Below are 23,406 nucleotides of genomic sequence, written 5' to 3' on the forward strand. Positions count from 1 at the left end.
TCCCGGTTTTCCTGATTGAAACAGCCGAAGAATTGCCGGGTTCGTGACTGTGCACGGCGATGACCTGCAGCGGTCGCGCCATACAACATGGCGCCAGCCGCATGCGGACTGGCCTGTCAGATTGTGCCCGCCTGTAGCCCTCCATGCCACCCCCGGACTACCCCCCACCAGTACCCCCCAGCCCCGCCGAAGCTCCTACGGCACTGGACACCGTCCGCAGCCACCATGCGAGGTTGACGAAAATTCAAAGCACAAGTGATCCACGCCATCGGGAAGTCGGCCCATCGGGGGCGGAGCATCGGGGAGGACCGTCAGGTGACGTCCTGAGGGTGGTCCCAATGGCGTGTGGCATACTCTGCACCATAAATTCTATGATTCTATGACTCACTGATGATGCCGTTTTGGAGGGGGCGGAGCATCCGAATAAAGGCACCACACCGATTTTTGCGTCAAAAGGCATTATCTGCCTGATCGCCAAATCGGAGTTCGGCGTGGGCAAGCCCTTAGTCTCTGAAACTGAGAGCTGGATTCGCCACAACCCGATGCTGTAATCGGGCCTGGTGCCGGTCCGGTGATTCTCCGACCATTTCTGTCAGGAATGCCGGGGGCTTTACGTGGCGCAGTTGCCAGCTCCCCTCTGGGCGGAGCATCAGTGCGTGAGCGGCGCCAACTTTTTCATCGTAAGACTAGACACTTCTCCCGCCCCTCCCGGGGTTTCTCCAACCTGGCGCCAGGTCGGAGAATCCCGGCCTATGTCTTTTTGGTTCCATGGTTTGGCTAAGGCAGGCTTTGAAAACGTGATCAGGATGAAGTTAGTATAAATAACAAACTGGTAAATTCAAACATTAGCCGTGATCAAACACAAACTTGAATAAGTCCCACTTGATTTTTTAAAATTTGAAGTGAATAGTATGGTTTGCGTCTTCCATCAGACACCAGCCGTGAATATTTTTGCAACAATGACCTGATGTTATACTGGGATATAATATAGGAGCACACCGAATAACAACAGACAGGAAACCAGACCAGAAGTCAAAGGGATTCCTGGCGTAAGGGGTGGAGTATATAAATGGGAAAGTCAAATGAAAAGGGCATTGGTGGGAATGATGGTCGAAGGGCAGTTGTGGGATGGGAGCTGGGGGATGACGTGTCAGCAGCAAGGGAAGGGGAAGGAGCTGCTGCCCTTCCCGATGCTGGGTTCCTCAATCAGACACTGAGTGCATATGAACAAGGATCCCCTTCCCCTGGGAGTCCACAAACAAACTTCCACCAGTTTTCTTATCATGTCCCGGCATGGTGAGCCCCCTGCTCACCACTGGGTCAATATAATTGGTGGGATGATACTCTTCAGGGTCATCAATTGCACACCCAATGCTTCAATTGACAGTGGAGTGAGAAGACTGGTCATGAGCCTCCTGCCATGGACTTGCCACCATAAACCTTGCCACCTTAGGCCTTCCTGCTATGTATCGTCCCGCCATGGGCCTTCCCACCACAGGCGTTCCCCCCATGGGCCTTCCCACCATGGGCCTCCCCACCATGTGCTTCGTGCTACAGGCCTTCCCACCATGGGTCCTCCGCCATGGGACTGCCCACCATGGGCCTTCCCTCCATAGATCATCCCGCCATGGGGCTCCCTGCCACGGGCCTCCCACCGTGGGATTTCTCTCCATCACCTTGATGGTCATATACTGGCCTGCCTTCGGCTTGCTCACCATAGGTTTTCCCACCAAGAGGCTGCTTGCTATGAATCTTCCCACCATGAGCCTGCTCACCTTCAACTTTTCCATCACATGATGTGGAGATGCCGACGTTGGACTGGGGTGAGCACAGTAAGAAGTCTTACAACACCAGGTTAAAGTCCAACTTGTTTGTTTCAAACACCAGCTTTTGGAGCGCAGCTCCTTCCTCAGGTGAATCACTTTCCATCACAGGTCTTCCTGCCATGGGCCTACTCACTATGAGCCTGCTCACTACGGGCCTGCTCAACATGGATCTGCCTGCCACAGGCCTGCTCACCACGGGCCTGCTCACCATGGGCATTTCGGTTATGGGCCTGTTCATCACAGGCCTACTCACCATGGGTCTGCTCACTATGAGCCTGCTCACCACGGGCCTGCTCACCATGGGCCTTTCGGTTATGGGCCTGCTCATCACAGGCCTGCTTACCATGGGTCTGCTCACTCTGAGCCTGCTCACCACAGGCCTGCTTATCATGGGCCTACTCACCATGGGCCTTCCGGAAGTGGAATACCCACCCTTCTACCTGATTTATTATCCCCCCACCAGCAAACCCACCATGAGGGCAGACCCTTTAGTATCCCCTGGCAGAGGTGACAAACCAGATTAATAAGGCCAAATTGGAAAACAAAACCTGGGAAATTTCCCTCTGACACCTCGCCTCTACCCTGAACCTGAGGTGAGCAAAACGCAGTCACAGACCCCTCTGCCCCTGATAATTCTATTTTGTACCTGTCATTTGTATCTGTGAATGAAGCTGATTTTTAACTCCTCAAGCACCATGTGCAGATTTAAAGAGTGAAGGTGAAGTAGCAATACGAGGGCTGACATGACAATTTATGTGGGGTGTGGCCCTCTGTAAAGGGACAAAATGGTACCCTGTGGATGATGCATTTGTAGCTGTCATTCTGTGGCTGGGTTAATCTATAGTCAGAATAATCCACCTTAATGAGGGACTACAGAAGACATAATGTGGACTCCAGGAGTATCTGAGCTATTGATATTTACTCTACTGGGTTTTGAAGCACCTACAGGAGACTTCCATTCATATAAGTATGTGCGCTATAAAAACTGAGAGTGGGATTTACCGACCAACTCACCGCATGTTTTTCATCAGTGGAGGAAGCCCGCCAGCACGATTTACAGGTTCCATTTACAGGATTTCCCATTGACTGTACCGCTCATCGCAGGGAAACCCATGAGTCGGCGTGAGACCAGAATATACCCATCCTTTTGGACTTCATAGCGAGAGGATTTGAGTATAAGAATCGTGATGTTTTAGTGCAACTTTGTAGGGCATTGGTGACGCCACACCTGGAGCATTGTATGCAGTTTTGGTGCCCTTTTCGGAGGAAGGGTGTTCTTGTTCTGGAGAGAGCGCAGCCAAGGTTTACCAGGCTGATTCCTGGGACGACGGAACTGTCATATGAGAACAAACTAAATTGGTTAGGATTATATTCATTGGTGTTTAGAAGAGTGAGGGGGGGATCTCATCGAAACTTAGAAAATTAGACGGGGTAGATTCAGAAAGAATGTTCCCAGTGGTGGGGAAGTCCAGAACTAGGAATCAGAGTTTGAGGATAAGGGCCTTTTAGGACTGAGGTGAGGAGAAATTTCTTCACCCAGAGAGCGGTGAATCTGTGGAATTCACTACTGCAGATAGTAGGTGAGGCCACAATGTTGTGTAATTTCAAGAAGGAATTAGAAATAGCTCTTGGGGCTAAAGGATTCAAGGGATTTGGGGGGAAGGTGGGATCAAGGTATTAGCCTTGATAATCAGCCATGATGATAATGAATGACGGAGCAGGCTCGAAGGGCCGAATTTTCTCCTCCCGTTTCTATTTCCTACGTATGTTTCTCTGTCTGTTTTCCTCTCCCTTTCAGCCTCCTGTTCGCAGGTTCCCCTACTTCACTGAAGGTACTGGCTGGTGCAAAGTGATGGACGTTAATGTTCCTGAAAGACCTCTCGCTGAGCTTGTCAACAGGCGGCAGAACTGTGTTCCCTCAGGAGGAGTCGGTCTATAGTGCAGAAGAATTAAGACCATCTGTAGTAGGCCCTTTGTGGATCAGAGAATGAAGCAGGGCTCTTGTGGGCTATATGACTGAACCCATCAAAGCAACTTGAAAGCAGCAGCTGCAGGCTAGACCTTCAGGCTGGTCCCAGCTCAACCACCAACACATTACAGCAAGAAAGAAAAACCCAATCCCCACAGAGATTACATGACGCAAAATTCCTGCCGACAAATAAAGCAAACAAAGTATTTGAAAAAATGTAATTAGATTAGCAACACAATACTTGGTGTTAAATGCTGTAGAGTTTAATTTTCTGCCCAATAAAAATTCAAAGCCAATTCCTGGCTTGCTGCTGATGTACAATGCATTGAGTTCACAAAGCAGACATAATTATAAATAAATACAAATAGAAAATGACAGTACAAATTTATTCATATCTCTAAGACCATCACAAGAGGACAGAAGATTCTCATTGGTTTCTCTATGCTTGTGACATTGTAAAAAAAAAAGGGCAGCGAAATTCCTTCAAAGTGCTCCTTCTGGGAAAAATCAGACTCCAGGAGAAATTATCCCTACACTGTTTCTGATACCATGAAGGGGATGGATCTGTTCGATTGGCTAGGTAGATGATGCAAATGGGATTGCGGGATGTGGGTCAGGATTAATAAATGCGAATGGGAATATTTTCTCACAAAGAGGGGAAATAATGACGCTGGCAGGTTTGGCCAAGGTGACCATTTCAAGGTGGTAATCTGCACTCAACACCATAGGTCAAGCCTCTGTATCCTGAACCTGTAGGATCACAGAATGAACGTTTGTGAACGTTTGTGATACTAATGGACAAATGTCAAACCCTGTCAGTGTGACATTCCGCTCACCACCATTGTGGCATTGTCAATGGATTCTCAGCCACTTACATTTAGGCATTGCCTTTAACATAGCAAAATGTCCCAAACTGCGACGGAGCTAAAAGACATGGGCCGGGATTCTCCGATCCTGCGCCGGGTCGGAGAATCGCGCGACGCCGCTCTGACGTCGGGCCGCCAATTCTCCGCCAACCGGTGAATCGGGGCCAATCGCGCCCGCGGGGTAGCCGCCGCACCGGTCGCGGCCCCCCCGGCAATTCTCCGTGCCTCGACGGGCCGAGTGCCCGCCGACGTGGGTTACGTATGGTCCTACCCGGCGGGACCTCAGAGTTTTGGCTGCGGGGGGGTGAGGGGGGGGGGCGTCCTGGTGGGGGAGCAGGGGGATCTGACTCCGGGGGGGCCTCCACGGTAGCCAGGCCCGCGATCGGGGCCTAACGATCGGCGGGAGGGCTAATTCCGGGGGGGCTATGTTCCTCCGCTTCATATTGCCTGGCCAGCTTTCGAGCGCCAAAGCAGCAGACAGCACTCTGGTGCCGTACTAGCCCCCTTGGAAGGGGTGAATGCCTGGGCCTGGAGGCCCGTTGACGCCGGAGTCGCTCACGCCGGTTTTGACGCCGGCTCCGGGATTTCGGAGAATCCCGGCCATGATGACTAAAGGCTTGGTCAAAGAGGCTTTAAAAGGAGGAAAGTCAGGAGATAGATGTAAAGGCTGAAGGAGAGAATTCCAGAGCTTGGCAAAAAAAATGAGGATGAGAATTACACATCTGATGAATGGAGAGAGGAGCAAAGATAAAGCAGTATTGCAGAGATGGAAAAAGGGCTTCCTTGGTCGTGGGGTGGATATAGGGTTGGAAATCAATGCAGGGTCAAATAGGATGCCAAGGCTGTTGACCTGTCTCTGGTTCATCATGAGATATTGACAGGGACGGTGATGGAATCGGGGCCAAGGAGAAGTTGAGTTTTAGGAATCCATTGACCAAGCAGTGAGTGGATTTGGAAAGGAGTACTCCTGAGCCTCAATCCCCTAACACAGTTGATGGTCCTACAATCATAGAATTTTACAGTGCAGAAGGAGGCCATTTGGCCCACCGAGTCTGCACCAGCCCTTGGAAAGAGCACCCTATCCAAACCCACACCTCCACCCTATCCCCGTAATCCAGTAACCCCACCCCACTTTTTGATATTAAGGGCAATTTATCATGGACATTTCACTTAATCTGCACATCTTTGGACTGTGGGAGGAAACCGGAGCACCCGGAGGAAACCCACTTGGGTCATTCCCAAGCGATCATGGACCAATAGAATGTACGTTTGCATGCTGGGAATGGAAAGATGAAAAAATGGATTATAAAGTATATCATCTGTCAGAAGTACTGAAGATGAGTGGGAGGGTGATGTAATGCTGCGTAACAGAACATGAATGTATTATGGTAATGTCACGCTTAAACGTAGTGTTGTAATGTAATACTTAAGTGTATGGCTGGTACATAAAGATGCTGGAGATGCCAAAGATGCTGATACTGGAGAAATTACAGTGGATACATACAAATAACTCAACAGGCATTAAATACATGTGCAGGATGTTTGACATCAGACACAATCGACAGCCACAACACTCGCTGGGATCAACTCGCGGCAGTGGAACTTTCAGAACTCTCTTCATTAAATAAGGTGCACCTATAGTCTTTGTGGAACTGTCCAATCAGGCACTTCCTTCCATTTCATTTGGATTCAGATTTGACAGAGTGAAATGAAATGAAATGAAAAGTGTCAAGAGTGCCAAGTCAGGAGGGAGGTGGCCATTGCAAATGTATTCACACCAGCCTCCAAGTAATCATGCATTTGCCAGAACTGTTGCAGTCCCGAAATCATGGGTAAGATTTTGTATCCACTCCCCCCCACCCCCCCCCCCCCCCACCCCCCCACCCCCTCCCCCCCTCCCCCACACTCTACCATTCCAGTCTATCTTCATTAACCAACTGGGTATACTGTTCCTACTCAACTCTCTGGTCAGTATAGGCAGCTGGTCAGCCCATTGAACCATAGTTGCTGATCTCTGCCGATTTCCTTCTTGCCAGTATCTGTGAAGACACTGCCTTCTTGTGTTCAGCTGCAGCAAGCTCAATGTGTTTGTGTCTGACGTATCATAATCAATTTGTCCAAATTTCTTCAATAATCTTTAAATATGGTCCAGAAAGAGTAGTTTTCAGTTACCGGGCCAAGGGCAATTTGAATCTGAAGACTTTGAAGCTCTCTGCCCCTTGCATTGGAGTTTGAGAGTTCTTTCATTCTGGTGATAAAAGTCAGGCATCGAAACGGGTTGTGGGGTGGTGGGTAAGGGGTGGGGGAGGAGAATGGGGAAAACAGGCCAGACTAGTTTCAACTAAAGCAAAGGGCAAAATGCTTCATTGAAAGAAGAGACATTGATTCATTCCAACTCTATTTTCCATTCCGAGTTTCAATACTGATGTTGAATTCACAGTAACATTGAACAGGAAGGGGCAGTGGAAACTAGTGCATCCTGCCTTCACTCCTTCCTTGGTACTATCATAAGTTTGTTATCTGAAGTTGTGGAACCTTCTTTGGCGCCTTGATTAACAGTGTCATCAAAGGTGTTTGACTCTGGGATGGATTCGGATCCCGTATTACATGTTGTCTTCGTCGTGAGGTCTTGCTCTTCACCAGTGTTTTAAGTCCCAGTAATTTTGATATTCGCTTGGCAGATTTGGAGGTCTCTGGATATGAGCTCTTTAAATTTTCATCCTGAAATGAAATGAAATAATTATGAAATTAATTAAGTAGCATTTTGCCAGGAAGTTGTTTCCAAATGGTTAGCAAGCACAGGCCATGGGGAATGGCTATGTCCATTGAGGGGAGGGGCGGACATTGTGGAAAGATTGAACAGGCTGGACATCTTTTCTGTAGGAAAGGCGAAACAAAGGATTCATAGACTGGGTTCATATAATCCCAGATCATTGGCCCAACAGTTACAAATTTAAATGTTTACGGGATGTGGAAGGGTTTCTGAAGTACCCTCAGAATCCAAAAAATCTCTGCCTCCCCTAACCCATTTCTCCAGTCTACTCATTTCCATCCCCTCCCTGTCCAATGCTCGCACCCATTTTTTTTTTTTTTTTTTTTTTTTTATAAATTTAGATTACCCAATTATTTTTTCCAATTAAGGGGCAATTTAGCATGGCCAATCCACCTACTCTGCACATTTTTGGGTTGTGGGGGCGAAACCCACGCAGACACAGGGAGAATGTGCAAACTCCACACAGACAGTGACCCAGAGCCGGGATCGAACCTGGGACCTCAGCGCCGTGAGGCGGTTGTGCTAACCACTTGGCCACCGTGCTGCCCCAATGCTCGCACCCATTCCCCATCTATCCCCACTCCTCTCGCCAGCACTGCACTTTGAGAAGATGAAAACGGTTTGAAAATTTTGCTAAGAAATGTGAAGTTGTCAGGTTTTTGTAAATGTCCCTCTGAAATGGCTGGTCCTGTAAAGTGGCAACAGATTGCCAGCTGTACAGCAGCCCTGTCAGTTTATCAGGGCAATCAGGAGTGCCAACGTTGCCAACAAATCAATGCGTCATAACAAAGATGAGCAATTAGAGACAGTTAGCAACAAAAGACTCACACTTCTTTATTCAAAATTAAATGGATGAAAATGCCGATGAGCAAAGAGAGCGGGAGAGTCACCCTGTGTTTAAAAGTGGCAAAACGTTTGGCAAAAATGTGGGTTGGTGCAGACTCAATGGGCCGAATGGCCTTCTTCTGCACTGTATGTCTATGTATCTATGTATGTAACTCCCAGCAACCAGTCTATTCAATTACCATCACCTCTTAGGGGCTACTCTGTCCCAAGGAAATCCCTGGTCCATATATTTTACTTTACACCTGCTTCAGCAACTGGAGTATTTTAACTGGCATAAATCCCAGTACTCAGTTTAGGTCAGGGAGCTGTAACTCTCAGTGGAATCTGGGGTCCTCACCTGGGGTCTGATGGTGGTTAACAGTGGCACTGAACGCGATATCCGGGGAGAGGCACAGTACGATTCCAGCAACTGCAGGTCACAGCTTCGAAAGCAGCATTCCTCCACGATTCCTTTGCTCTGCCTCTTTGTGCTGTACTTGTATTTTATGTAGGAGGAACTTTTACCTGGAAAGCAATGGGTCACAGTTATTGCTGGTACTGTGCAACAACACAAGTTTTCCTCATAAAACACTACCCAACCCTTTTCATAGTACAGAAAGAGGCAATTCGGCTCATCGAGTCTGCACCGACCCTTAGAAAGGCCATCCTAAAAATATAGTGAGCATGATTAAGAAATTTGTCGTTGACGTGAAAATTGGCCATATGTTTGAAAGTGAGGAAGAAAGCAGGGGAGATAATGCAAAAACTGCATGAAACACTATAGTTAGGCTGCTGGTAGAGTACTACAAACAGTTTTGGTCACCACATTGCAGGAAGATTATGGTTATGCTGTGATCAGGATGTAGAAAAAAATTATGAGAATGTTGCCAGGAATGGGAATTTCTTGCTATGAGGAAAGACTGGATAGACTGGGAAAGATTTAATTGAGGTGTATAAAATTATGAGGGGCCTACACAAAGATAGGAAGGGCCTAGCAGGGAGGACAATAAGCAGGGAGCTTATGTTTAAAGAAGAAGTTTTGTGGTGGAGTGGGTAGTATCGGGACGGGATTCTCCGACCCCCCATCGGGCCAGAGAATTGCCGGGGGGGGGCAGCGTGAATCCAGGCCCGACGCCAGCTGCCGGATTCTCCGGCACTGGTTTTTTGGCGGGGCGGGAATCGCGTCGCGCCGGTCGGGTGCCATTGGCACCCCCCCCCGGTGATTCTCCGCTCCATGATGGACCAAGAGGCGGCCCGTTTTCGTCCGGTCCCGCCGGCGTAAATCAAACCAGGTCCGTACTGGCGGGACTAGGCTCTGAGGGCAGCCTGCGGAGTCCTCGCGGGGGCGTGGGGGGATCTGGCCCCGGGTGGGGCCATGGTGGCCTGGCCCATGATCAGACCCCACCGATCCGTGTGGGCCTGTGCCGTGGGGGCACTCTTTCCCTCCGCACCGGCAGCTGTAACAGTCCGCCATGGCTGGCGCGGAGAAGAACCCCCCCTGAGCATGCGCTGGGATGACGCCAGTACACGCTGGTGCTCCCGCGCATATGCCAACTCGCGCTGGCCGGCGGAGGCCCTTTGGCGCCAGTTGGCGCGACGCCAACCCCACCGGCGCCGGCCTAGCCTCTGAAGGTGCAGAGGATTCCGCACCTTCCAGGCGGCCCGACGCCGGAGTGGTTCACGCCACACCTCAGCGCCGGTACGGCCCGCCCCGCCGGTTAGGGGAGAATCCCGCCCTCCTGTCTCTGAGCTCCAGGTTCGAATCCCACTCCAGGAATGAAGGCCAAGGAAGGCGTGTTCAAAAATCTGAAATGGGGGACGGGACAGGTTGGGCGTTTTTTTTCGTATGTTTTATGAAGTAGTACAGTACTATACTCCATATGCTTCACCAGATGTCTGTGTCTGTGTATTTACATTGTGTATATATCGTATGTTCTATGTTTATTTTCATGTATGGAACGATCTGTCTGGACGATATGCAGAACAATACTTTTCATTGTACCTCGGTACACGTGACAATAAGCCAAAATCTAAATCCAAATCTGGTTGAATATTTTGCATGTTTGTGCACTGAAAATTTGAATAAAATATTTATTCAAAAAAAAAAGGTGTGTTCATAATGTGGTCAAAAACAAGTTGAGTATAAACCCACAAAATCCTCCAGCACAGGCCAATATCAGGGGTAAGAGTGGGAGAGATTCTTAGTCAACAACGCTCTGGCGACAGGTTAGTGACCAGCTCTGGGAAAAATCTCTCACTACGGGAGCAGATGAAAACATGCCTTGCGCATCACTCGGTACAGAAAGTGGAACAAAAATAGGTTTGAAGTAATTGGTGGAAGGAATAGAGAAAAGTTGAGAAGAAAAATGTTCATCCAGACCAGGAACTCACTGCAGTGGAGGCACCTTAATCTACTGTCTACAGAACGAGAGCTGGAAGGAGGGGGGAGACTAGGGAGATATTTTATGGATACCATGAGCAGAATAGTCTTCTTTGGTGAAATAAATCTAAGTGAGGAATCTCAGTAATAAATGTGAGTTCTAGATTGGAAAGGCAGTGTTATTATTTGGTGGATTGTGTGTCAGTATGTGACATCAAACCCAGTAAGGATACATGAGGAATGTTATAAAAATCTTCATCAAAGTTCTTGGTTTGAGAGAATGTTTGAAAGTAAGAAAGAATGTTTCTGGGTGATGAGGTTAACAGAGGGAACCCCAGTAGATGAAGGAAAAGCAGCTAATGCTGGGGCAATAAAAATTGGGCATGTGAAAGAGATCAGAATTGAAGGAGCATCACAATCTTTCAGGGTTGTCGAGCTGTAGAGGATTGAAGATAGAGGAAGTTGGCAAAGCGATGGATGCTCACTCTCCAGCTTTGACTCTTCCGCTTTGACAAAGGGTCACCCAGGCGTGAAACGGTAGCTCCCTTCTCTCTCCACAGATGCTGACAGACCTGCTGTGATTGTCCAGCATTTAAATGGGTGGATTTGATAACAAGGATAAACATTTTAAAGTTGAGCTGTTTGTGGAAGCTGAGTGCTAATAATATGGATTACTGATGGATTGGAGTGTGTAAATTCAAACTCACCCACAACAACAAAAGCATCAACAACTTGTACAGTAGAATCTCCCAAAAGGTTAAAAGGGAGCGCAATGGAACATAATTTAACACCAAGCCACAGTGATATATTAGTCCAATTAATAAAAAGCTTGATCAGAGGGATAGTTTTACACAGGAGAGAAATGATTTAGGAATTAGATCCCAGAGTTTAGGGCCAAAGTGGCTGAAGCCATTGATTAAACAATGAAAACCAGAGATGCATAAGAGGCCGTAATTGGACGAGCTCAGGGATCATGGAGAGGTCTGGAGAGTCACAGAGATAAAGAAGGCCATGAGGGATTTGAAAACAATGATGACAAATTTAAAACAATGGAGTTGCCAGACCATTAGCCAATGCATGTCCATGAGCGCAGGAGTAATGGGTGAACAGGACTTGTGCAGTTTAAGGTCTGGGCAGAAAGCTTTGAATAACTTCAAGATGAAGGATGGGAGGCCAGCCGAGGAAGCATTAGAATCATCAAGCCTAGAATGAGGATTCCCAGCACAAATATAACTGGAGGATTAGAGTCAGGAACATAGATATATAGAACTAGAAAGAGACCATTAAGCTTCTTAAGCCTGCTCTGCCATTCAATGAGATCATGGCCGATTTGTAACCTAACTTCATCCTCTCGCATTGGCACCTTATCTTTTTATACCCTTCTCGAGCAAAGGTGTATCAATCTCAGATTTTAAAAATATATATTAACTGAGCTAACATCTACTGATTTTGTTGGAAAGAATTCCATAATTCTACCACCCTTTGTGATAAGAGGTGTTTCTTAACTTTCTCCTGAATGGACAGGCTCTGATTTTAAGGGCCCTTGCCCCAGACTCACCCACCAGTGCAAAATGTTTCTCCCAATCTACCTTATAACTTCCTTTCAAAATCCTAAAACCCTCAGTCAAATCAGCCCTTAACATTTACATTCCGGGGAATATTGGCCAGGTATGCAATGTAACCTTGTAACCTAATGTTTGAAACCCTAATGACATCCTCGAATCTGAGCTGCACTCCTTCCAAGGAAGTCAGGGAGGAGAATTTGAAAACTTGTCGCCTCAATGGATTCGAGTGGGGAAATTGATCACTAATATGGCCAGAGGATGGCAGAGGAGTGGTGAAATGTTATTGCTAATGCAACTGCTGAACTGGAGAGCGGAAATGCAGTATTATTGTAATGGGAGATTGGAGTGCTACTACAATATGGCTGGAGGTTTGCAGTGTGGAAATTTCATATTAACATGGTTGATGGCAGGAGATGCAGAATCTCAGCATTAACATCACAGGTGGATCAGAATGAGGAAGCGCAACACTTAAGTAATTGCTCATTTGGTGGGAAGAAATTGATCATTGATAGGAGGAATGAAATCAGCAAACTTAGGCCAGACTTTTCCGTCCATTCCCGCCGGCGGGATTCTCCGGTGCCGCTGTAGTCAATGGAGTTTTGGCGGACCGCCAAATTCTCCGCTGTTGCTGGCAGAGATGGTGGGACTAACTCGGATCGGAGAATCCCGGCCTTGGCTTAATTGTAACTCAGAGATTTGGGTGACAGATAGTGCTAGAATTTATCAACCTTTTAAAAATATTATTTTTACTGGATGTGGGCATCGCTGGTTAGGCCAGCATTTATTGCACATCCCTAGTTGTCCTTCATAAGGTGGTGTTGAGTCACCTTCTTGAATGGTTGTAGTCCCTGAGATATAGGTGCACCCACAGTGCTGTTCGGGAGACAGTTCCAGGATTTTGATCCAGCGACAGCGAAGGAACGGCGATACATTTCCAAGTCCGGGTGGTGAATTACTTGGAGGGGAACCTCTAGTTGTTGGGGTTTCTAGGTATCTGCTGAGATGGTAGAGGTCATGGATTTGGAAAGTGGCGTCTAAGGAACCTTTGGGAGTTCCTGCAGTGCGTCTTGTAGATAGTAGACACAGCTGCCACTGTTCATCGGTGGTGGAGGGTTTGAACATTTGTGGAAGGGGGAGCAGTCAAGCGGGCTGCTTTGTCCTGGATGGTGGTGGTGACTAATTGTGTTGTTGGATTGATGTGGTGTTGGAACTGATTAAACTAGTGTTAATGTGCCTGGTACGTTGGGGAAAGGATTACCTTTCGCAGAATATTCTCCCAATGATTACCTCTGCCACTGAAGGTGATTGAGGTAATGTTTACTCCCCTTTAGTCTGTTTGTGAGCAATATATCTCAAAAACTATTCGGCCCATGGAGTCTGCAGCTGCCCTTGGAAAGAGTACCCTACTGAAGCCCACACCTCCACCCTATCCCAGTAATCCCACCTAACCTTTTTATTGGTCACGAAGGGCAATTGATCATGGCCAATCCACCTAACCCCACATCTTTAGATTGTGGAAGGAAACCGGATCACCCGGAGGAAATCCACGCAGACACGGGGAGGACGTGCAGCCTCCACAAAGAAGGTGATCCAAGCCAGGAATCGAACCTGGGACCCTAGAGCTGTGGAGCAACTGTGCTAACCACTGTGCTACTGTGCCGCCCTTTAGAATGTTTGTTTTAGAATGTTGTGGATTTTCCCAGCTGTCGTGGTGGAACTTGTCACAGGTATCAAAATGCAAACAGAGTTTTCAGAGCAGGTTGTTGCATCTGCATTGGCCTCAAGCTTCCTCAGTGACATGGAAGCTCGAAATAGAAAAGAAATTTTCAGCTTTGTGGTTACAGAGCATCAGCCAGGCAGAGAAAAGCCGCAAGAAAGAGTTGCATAACTGCGAAGTTGACAAAGAGTGGCGGAGGTTTACCCTCTACTTAGTGCCACAAGGAATTAATCAGTATTAAAGGGAAGCATGAAGTCACTTGGGGAGAGCTGAGTTGTGAAGGAGCAGTGATGTCCCTCAGCTGGTCAATAGAGTGCTGACACTGAGGAAACAGAAAGGCCCAATGGTGATAGGGGGCGTGGTTTGCTGGCTCTTCACATCTCCCATTCCCTTTCTTTTCCAACACTGACTCATCAACTTTAAATTGATGGGACCATATCTATGAATTCAATAAGTGATTCACGTGATCTCTGCACGCACTGGGATTAATTCAACATTAAAATAGTTGATATATTCTTTCTCCGCTAAGGCCAAAAATCGCGGAGGCCGTCGTGAACTTGGGCCCGCTCCCCGCACATAATTCACCCCCACCCGGGGGCTAGGAGCGGGGCCCCGTCGTTCCCGGCCGCGACCTCGGCCGCCAGAAGTGACGCGCAAACGGCGCTTTTCATTATGTCATCCGCGCATGCGTGTGTTGCCGGTTCCAACCCGCGCATGCGCGGAAGACATCACCGCGCAGACTGCACGAACCCGAGCATGCGCGGTGCCGTCTTTCTCCACCGCCGCCCGACAAGACATGGTGGCTTGATCTTGCCGGCGGCGGAGGGGAAAGAGTGCGTCCGTTTTGGACACAGGCCCGACGATCGGTGGACACCGATCGCGGGCCTGTCCCCTCCGGAGCACAGTCGCGGTGCTCCCGTCCAAATCGGGCCACTGGATGCCCCAAACGGGAATCTGGCGCCCATTTCATGAATGCAGCGACCAGGTGTGGTTGCTGCCGTGGTGAAACGGGTGTGAAGGGCCGGACGCTCGGCCCATCGGGCTCGGAGAATCGCTGTTCGCCATGAAAAACGGCGAGCGGCGATTTTTCCGAGAGGTGGGGGGGGGGGGGGGGGCGGGGGGCGTAAAAAATGTCGGGAGGCCCTCCCAGGCCGCGTGGGGAGCGGTCAGCCCAACATCTGCTTTAAAGATTCTACCCACTCTCATGCTGAGTACAATCCCAGGTTGAAAATCCATGTGAAAGTAAACAAGTGGCCCTAGTAATTTAATCTGACCCCACACTGACTCCAGTGTGTTTGTGATTCCCCTGAATTAAAAGGTTATGGGTCTTAACATATGGTTCAGAAGGGGCGGAATTCTCCGGCCCCATAGGGGGTCAGGGAATCGCCCGGGGCCGGCGTCAATCCCGCCCCCGCCGTGTCCCGAATTCTCCGCCCCCCCGAGATAACCCCCCAGCAAGTAATTGGGAAGGCAAATGGAATATTAGCCTTTATTGCAAGGGGGTGGAAAAGAAAAGTAGGCGGGTCGTTGTAGATGATGGGTCGTTGTAAGGGCCAGAATTGCTGATCCTGAGGCCATGTTGACGCCGTCGAGAAGCGCGAGGGCGTTTCCGACGGCGTCAACACTTAGCCTCAGGATCAGAGAATCCCGCCCCAGGGATCTCCCATTTAACATTGAAATGAGGAGGATTCTCCTCTCTTGAGAGGGTTGTTATTGTTTGCAATCTCTGTAAGAGAACAGGGAGGCTGGGTCAGTGAATACATACAAGGCTGAGTGAGACATATCTTTGATCAACAAGGAAGTCGAGGGTGATGGTGATCAGGAGAGTGCAGTTAAGGCCATGACCCTATTGAAATGTGGAAGAGGATCGATGGGCTGGATGGCCAACTCCACTGTTATTTCTTCTGAAATTAGGAACCGATTCAGAATTCTATAGTGGTCATCCTTAAGCACGATGTCCTGCGACATGTAGATGTTCAGGAACAAATCACAATTTAGCCACCAAATGAGTAACTTGCAAAGTGAAAACAAATATTTTCTAGAAAGATCTCCAGTGGCCTGCAGAACAGTGCACATTAATTTAAATTAATGTAAGGCAGGGGAAAAAATGGAAGACACATGTCTAAATTAAGAGGTGTTAACCAGAACTTACTGAAATAAAAACCCCGATCACCGCATACAAACTGGAGTGTATCCACCAGCTCGGAGCCACAGAGAGTCTCAGCAAACACTGTCCACTGGGGCAGGACGACAAGGCAGAGCAGAGGGTACAGCATCCAGAAGTGATTCAGTGCATGGACCTGTATGGGTTAGAAGCAAACAGCAGTATCAGTCTCACTGTCGGCATATTCAGAGTTTTAAGGTTATCTCCCACGACTGGTTTGAGCTTACAGACAGCATTTACCTGGATGCTCCCAGAGCGAGGGTTGACAGAAGGGGGCAGTAGTCCAAGCCAGCCCTGCCACCACAGTTCATTCTGAGTCATCAGAACCCAAGTGAGGCCAGTTGCCGCGGTATTTTAAAGCATTTCGGCTCCCTTCCTGCCTGCACCCACATTCTGCCCCTTTGGTAAGGACTCAAAACACCAAACAGGATTTTCATTCCTAATCATCTACCAACAGAAAACCTAATAATGCCAAAGACTAGCATTGTATTTAGTTTAAACGCCGCCGATAAGGAAATCTAAAACCAACGCATAGGAGTAAAAGTTAGTTATGGCCTTTTTCTGAGCACAGGACAGGGTTGGATAGCGTACACACACAACAACTGGGTGGGATAGTGTACACACAGTCACAGCGTTGGATAGTATATGCTCACAGTCACAGGGTGGGATAGTGAACACACACACACACACACAGTCACAGGGTGGGATAGTGAACACACACACACACAGTCACAGGGTGGGATAGTGAACACACACACACAGTCACAGGGTGGGATAGTGAACACACACACACAGTCACAGGGTGGGATAGTGAACACACACACACACACAGTCACAGGGTGGGATAGTGAACACACACACACAGTCACAGGGTGGGATAGTGAACACACACACACACACAGTCACAGGGTGGGATAGTGAACACACACACACAGTCACAGCGTTGGATAGTATATGCTCACAGTCACAGGGTGGGATAGTGAACACACACACACACAGTCACAGGGTGGGATAGTGAACACACACACACAGTCACAGGGTGGGATAGTGAACACACACACACAGTCACAGGGTGGGATAGTGAACACACACACACAGTCACAGGTTGGGATAGTGAACACACACACACAGTCACAGGGTGGGATAGTGAACACACACACACAGTCACAGGGTGGGATAGTGAACACACACACACACACACAGTCACAGGGTGGGATAGTGAACACACACACACAGTCACAGGGTGGGATAGTGAACACACACACACAGTCACAGGTTGGGATAGTGAACACACACACAGTCACAGGGTGGGATAGTGAACACACACACACAGTCACAGGGTGGGATAGTGAACACACACACACACTTACGGGGTGGGATAGTGAACACACACAGTCACGGCTTGGGATAGTGAACACACACACACACACTCACGGGGTGGGATAGTGAACACACACACACAGTCACAGGGTGGGATAGTGAACACACACACACAGTCACAGGGTGGGATAGTGAACACACACACACACACTCACGGGATGGGATAGTGAACACACACACACAGTCACAGGGTGGGATAGTGAACACACACACACACACACAGTCACAGGGTGGGATAGTGAACACACACACACAGTCACAGGGTGGGATAGTGAACACACACACACAGTCACAGGGTGGGATAGTGAACACACACACACAGTCACAGGGTGGGATAGTGAACACACACACACACACAGTCACAGGGTGGGATAGCGAACACACACTCACACACAGTCACAGGGTGGGATAGTGAACACACACACACAGTCACAGGGTAGGATAGTGAACACACACACAGTCACAGGGTGGGATAGTGAACACACACACACAGTCACAGGGTGGGATAGTGAACACACACACACAATCACAGGGTGGGATAGTGAACACACACACACACAGTCACAGGGTGGGATAGCGAACACACACACAGTCACAGGGTGGGATAGTGAACACAAACACACAGTCACAGGGTGGGATAGTGAACACACACACAGTCACAGGTTGGGATAGTGAACACACACACACAGTCACAGGGTGGGATAGTGAACACACACACACAGTCACAGGGTGGGATAGTGAACACACACACACAGTCACAGGGTGGGATAGTGAACACACACAGTCACAGGTTGGGATAGTGAACACACACACACACAGTCACAGGGTGGGATAGTGAACACACACACACAGTCACAGGGTGGGATAGTGAACACACACACACAGTCACAGGGTGGGATATTGAACACACACACACACACAGTCACAGGGTGGGATAGTGAACACACACACACACACAGTCACAGGGTGGGATAGTGAACACACACACAGTCACAGGGTGGGATAGTGAACACACACACACAGTCACAGGGTGGGATAGTGAACACACACACACACAGTCACAGGGTGGGATAGTGAACACACACACAGTCACAGGGTGGGATAGTGAACACACACACACAGTCACAGGGTGGGATAGTGAACACACACACACAGTCACAGGGTGGGATAGTGAACACACACACAGTCACAGGGTGGGATAGTGAACACACACACACAGTCACAGGGTGGGATAGTGAACACACACACAGTCACAGGGTGGGATAGTGAACACACACAGTCACAGGGTGGGATAGTGAACACACACACACAGTCACAGGGTGGGATAGTGAACACACACACACAGTCACAGGGTGGGATAGTGAACACACACAGTCACAGGGTGGGATAGTGAACACACACACACAGTCACAGGGTGGGATAGTGAACACACACACACAGTCACAGGGTGGGATAGTGAACACACACACAGTCACAGGGTGGGATAGTGAACACACACACACACAGTCACAGGGTGGGATAGTGAACACACACACACCACAGTCACCGGGTGGGATAGTGAACACACACACAGTCACAGGGTGGGATAGTGAACACACACACACACAGTCACAGGGTGGGATAGTGAACACACACACACCACAGTCACCGGGTGGGATAGTGAACACACACACAGTCACAGGGTGGGATAGTGAACACACAGTCACAGGGTGGGATAGTGAACACACACACACAGTCACAGGCTGGGATAGTGAACACACACACACAGTCACAGGGTGGGATAGCGTATACTCACAGTCACTGGGTGGGAATCTGTACCCACACACAGTCACAGGGTGGGATTGTATATGCACACACTATCAATGGGTGGGATAGTGTACACACACAGTCACGGGTTGGGGTAGTGTACACACACAGTCTCAGGGTGGAACAGTGTACACACAGTCACAGGATGGGATAGTGTACACACATTCACTACATGGGATAATGTACACACACTCACGGGGTGGGATAGTGTACACACACTCACTACATAGGATAGTGTACCCACATTCATTGAGTGGCATCGCGTACACACACTCATTGTGTGAGATAGTGTACACACACTCATTGAGTGGCATAGGGTAAACACACTCATAGAGTGGCATAGCGTAAATGCACTCAATGAGTAGGATAGTGTACACACACTAACTGGGTGGGAGAGTGTACACACTAACTAGGTAGGATAGTATACACACACAGTTACAGGATGGAATAGTGTACACACAGTCACAGGGTGGAAAGGTATGAACACACAAAGTGACTGGGTGGGGTAGTGTACACAGTCACAGGGTGGATTGTGCACACAACAGTAACATAGTGGGATAGTGTACACACAGTCACAGGGTGGGATAGTGTACACACACAGTCACAAGGTTAAATTATATACATTCTGCATACCGACTACATACAGAATCTTGTTTGTTCGGTGCACAGGCTAAACACAGCCACAATATACAAGTTATACAGCAGACTGTAAATAGAGTGTACACAGACTGTCTAGAAACTGTATTCAGTCTGCCCACAGACTGTTCACAGAGTTTATACGGTCTGTACAGAAGATATACACGAACAGGAGACAGGCTGCATACAGATGTTTGACAGGCTCTACACAGACTCCATACCACAGTACTCAGATCGTATTTGCAGAATTCCCAGGAAGCTCACACATTATATAGAGGCTGCATACAGACAAATTACAGTTGATACACATTTTCAAAACAGATAGTATTACTGATTTCACACACACTGTACACAGGAACAATCACAGGACTGTCCTTCCGGACTGAGCAGCCATTCCAAATTACTATTTGAAACTTGTTTTGTTATTGAGCCCACTTCCTTCTCTATCAGAATGAATGCTCCTTCACTTTCTCAGTATTTTAAGGACTTACTTTAGTCATTTGCTTTTGATAGATCTTTCATTACATAGCAATTTTAGAACGCTCTTTCACACACTGGACTGCCTGCCAAACCAGCTGTAAACATTTCTCTTGCCTCTGGTAAGAGAGTTAGCACACAGACATTTAACCAATTCAACACAACTGACATTGGAGAGCAGTTTCAATCAAGATTATGAAATGGTTAGAGTTACCACCTCTCCTCCCTAATCACCGTGTCTTTGCCAACATAAATCACACTTCTACAGCTATGCTTTAAATGTCCTATGACATGAATATAATTACTTAGGAAGACTCTGTGTGTATGAGTTGGAAAATCAATTCTTAATCTCTGCAATATTTTTTCTATCTTTTTTGTTTCTATCTGTATTGTTCACTGCCTCCCGTTGACCAGCTCCATGTTCCTCCTCTTCCTCTTCATCCCTCTTCCTCACTCTTTCTTCCCAACTCTATCTTCATATGAGATTTTCTGCTGATTGTTTTTCCAAGGCTTGACTCCTTGCTATTCCAATGTTTATTCTGCTGCCTTCTTCTTTCTATCTTGCACTGTTTTTTGGCTTAGCTTCTTCTCTGAATGAAATGAAAAGCGCTTATTGTCACGAGTAGGCTTCAAATGAAGTTACTGTGAAAAGCCCCAAGTCGCCACATTCCGGCGCCTGTTCGGGGAGCTTGCATTCTGTCCACTTGCAGTCTCTCTCTCTCTTTCTTTCTCTCTCTTTCTTGGGCTTCCTCTCTACCCTGCCCCTCAGACCCCAGACCACCCCCACCCACCCCATGAACCTCTTTGACTTATTTTCTACAATTTGTTTTTTGATCCTATGCCCAGTAAAGGCTGAACTTCAGCAATGATACTCTGGTTAAAAGAAAACACTAAACGCTTCTGATCGATTGTCCCGTTACTTCCAGCCAAAAAGCTCTTTTATTTTTAAAACCAGAGAAAAAGACCTCCCAAAAGAAAATCATGGCTTTCAACCAAAACTACAAGATTTATCAAAATTACACTCATTGCCACGAATTGCCTTTAAGCATCACGCACTAAGTTGAGAGAGAGATCAACACAAAGCCCGTCACCTTCAGTGCACAACTGCAACAGATGGAGCTGTGTGTAGGGTTCATGGTGGAGTTTGCAGTCTGACTCTCCTCCCACAGCGATCTCTCGGTTTCTGCTAATGATGTGGTGGAAGTCAGACTCCCTCATTCTTATAGCACAAGGGGAAGGTCCTTCCCTCAGCTGCACCCGCCCACCCGAGGCCTCGACGTACTTATCAAAGTTTAATTTAGGCAAAGAAAAACACGGTGGTTATGCTTGCATTCCTCTGTCAGATTAACACAACCTGCATTTTGCTTTGCCTTCACTTCTTACATTTGGTTATCAACACAGCACATTTAATGACGTTAGGCAGTTCTAAACTTGGCAGATTCCACGAGACACTTTGTGGATACAATTTTGTGCACTTTTTGGTGATCTATCCCTAACTCAGCCACTGCTCTCTACATTGGATGTATAACATGGTCCTGTCGATCCCTATTCCTTGCACTCTCCAATGATTCGTGCCAATGCTGCAGGGTCTCAGCCCCTCGATGAGGAATGTGCTGGCACTGCCCAGGTAGGCTGCCAGCTTCTATCCCAGGTCTGCATTAGCACACACAGTCTACAGTTGGTCTGAGAACCCTTGTGTTGCTGTATCCAGAAAGGAGCCTAAATTGCTGCTTCTCTCAGTGTCTGGGGGCTTCAGCTGTGAGGATCCAGGGTCAAGGCAAAATCAGCCAGGATGCATTCCATGGCTGAATGGACTGCAAAATCGTGCTCTTGCATGAGGACTTGATCCAACTACGAGAAGAAAGGTGTGCAACATTTCCTCCTGTGCCTCAGGGAGTATCCAAGCATTCTTCATCTATGATTGCTTCTGAAGAGTACTCGCCCTTAAGTCATTGAATGTGGCATCCATGTTGAGCATAGCAAGATTCCACAGACAGAGAGGAGCCACAAGCTAGTAATTTTTTGATTCTGTGGGTTGACACAGGAATGTTGTTGAGGAGAATGGGAAAACTCCTTATTCTCCTTTCAACAGAACCACAGGATTATTTTTTTTTAAATCCTTTTTCACCGTGTGGGTGTTCTTCGCTGGGAGAGTATTTATTGACCATCTCTAATTTCCCTTGAGAAGGTAGTGGTGAGTTGTCTTCTTGAAATGCTGCAGTCCATGATATACCCAAACTGCTGTTAGGGAGGGAGTGCCTGGATTTTGACCCAGCCACAGTGAAGGAACGATGATATATTCCCAAGTCTGGATGGTGAGGACTTGGAGGGAAACTTGCAGGTAGTGGTGGTCCCAGTATCTGCTGCGCTTGTCTTTCTAGATGGTAGAGGCCATGGGTTTGGAAGATGCTGTTGAAGGAGCCTTGGTGAGTTGTTGCAGTGCATCTTGTAGCTGGTGCACATGGCTGCCTCTGTGCGTGGGTGGTGGAGAGAGTGAATGTTCCATATGGTGGTTGGGGACCAATCAAGCAAGCTTTTTTTATATTCATTTATGGGATGTAGGCATCACTGGCTGGGCCAGCATGTATTGCCCTTCAACTGAGTGGATTCCAAGGCCATTTCAGAGGGCAGTTCAGTCAGCCACATTGTTGTGGTTCTGGAGACACATGTAGGCCAGACCAGTTAAGGGCGGCAGATTTCTTTCCCGAAAGGACATTAGTGTACCAGATGGGTTTTTATGACAATCGACAATGGTTTTGTGGTCACCATTAGGACCATTTCAGATTTTTATTAAATTCTAATTTCATCATTTGCCATGATGGGATTTGAACCCAAGATCCCAAAGAATTGCCCTGGTGTCTGGATTATTGGGACAGTGCCACTACCATGATGCCATTGCCTCCCCTCAGCTGCTTTGTCCTGGCTATGTCGGGCTTCTTGAGTGTTGTTGCATTCATCCAGGCTCGTGCAAAGTCACTCTCCTGATTTGTGCCTTGTCAATGGTAGACAGGCTTTGGGGAGG

At 48.0% G+C, this 23,406-nt stretch overlaps 1 protein-coding gene across 1 annotated transcript; it reads right to left on the minus strand.

Moving 5' to 3' along the window:
- Positions 1-6,567: 6,567 nt before the first annotated feature.
- Positions 6,568-21,562, minus strand: LOC119978834 (insulin-like growth factor I). Its single transcript, XM_038820721.1, has 4 exons — positions 21,476-21,562; positions 16,074-16,221; positions 8,618-8,784; positions 6,568-7,382 (listed from the first exon to the last, which is right to left on the minus strand). Exons 1-4 carry the CDS (start codon positions 21,518-21,520, stop codon positions 7,167-7,169), a joined length of 576 nt encoding a protein of 191 aa, XP_038676649.1. The 5' UTR covers positions 21,521-21,562; the 3' UTR covers positions 6,568-7,166.
- Between the last annotated feature and the right edge of the window lie 1,844 nt (positions 21,563-23,406).

The sequence above is a fragment of the Scyliorhinus canicula genome, chromosome 15 (genome assembly GCF_902713615.1).
Source record: "Scyliorhinus canicula chromosome 15, sScyCan1.1, whole genome shotgun sequence".
NCBI lineage: Eukaryota > Metazoa > Chordata > Chondrichthyes > Carcharhiniformes > Scyliorhinidae > Scyliorhinus > Scyliorhinus canicula.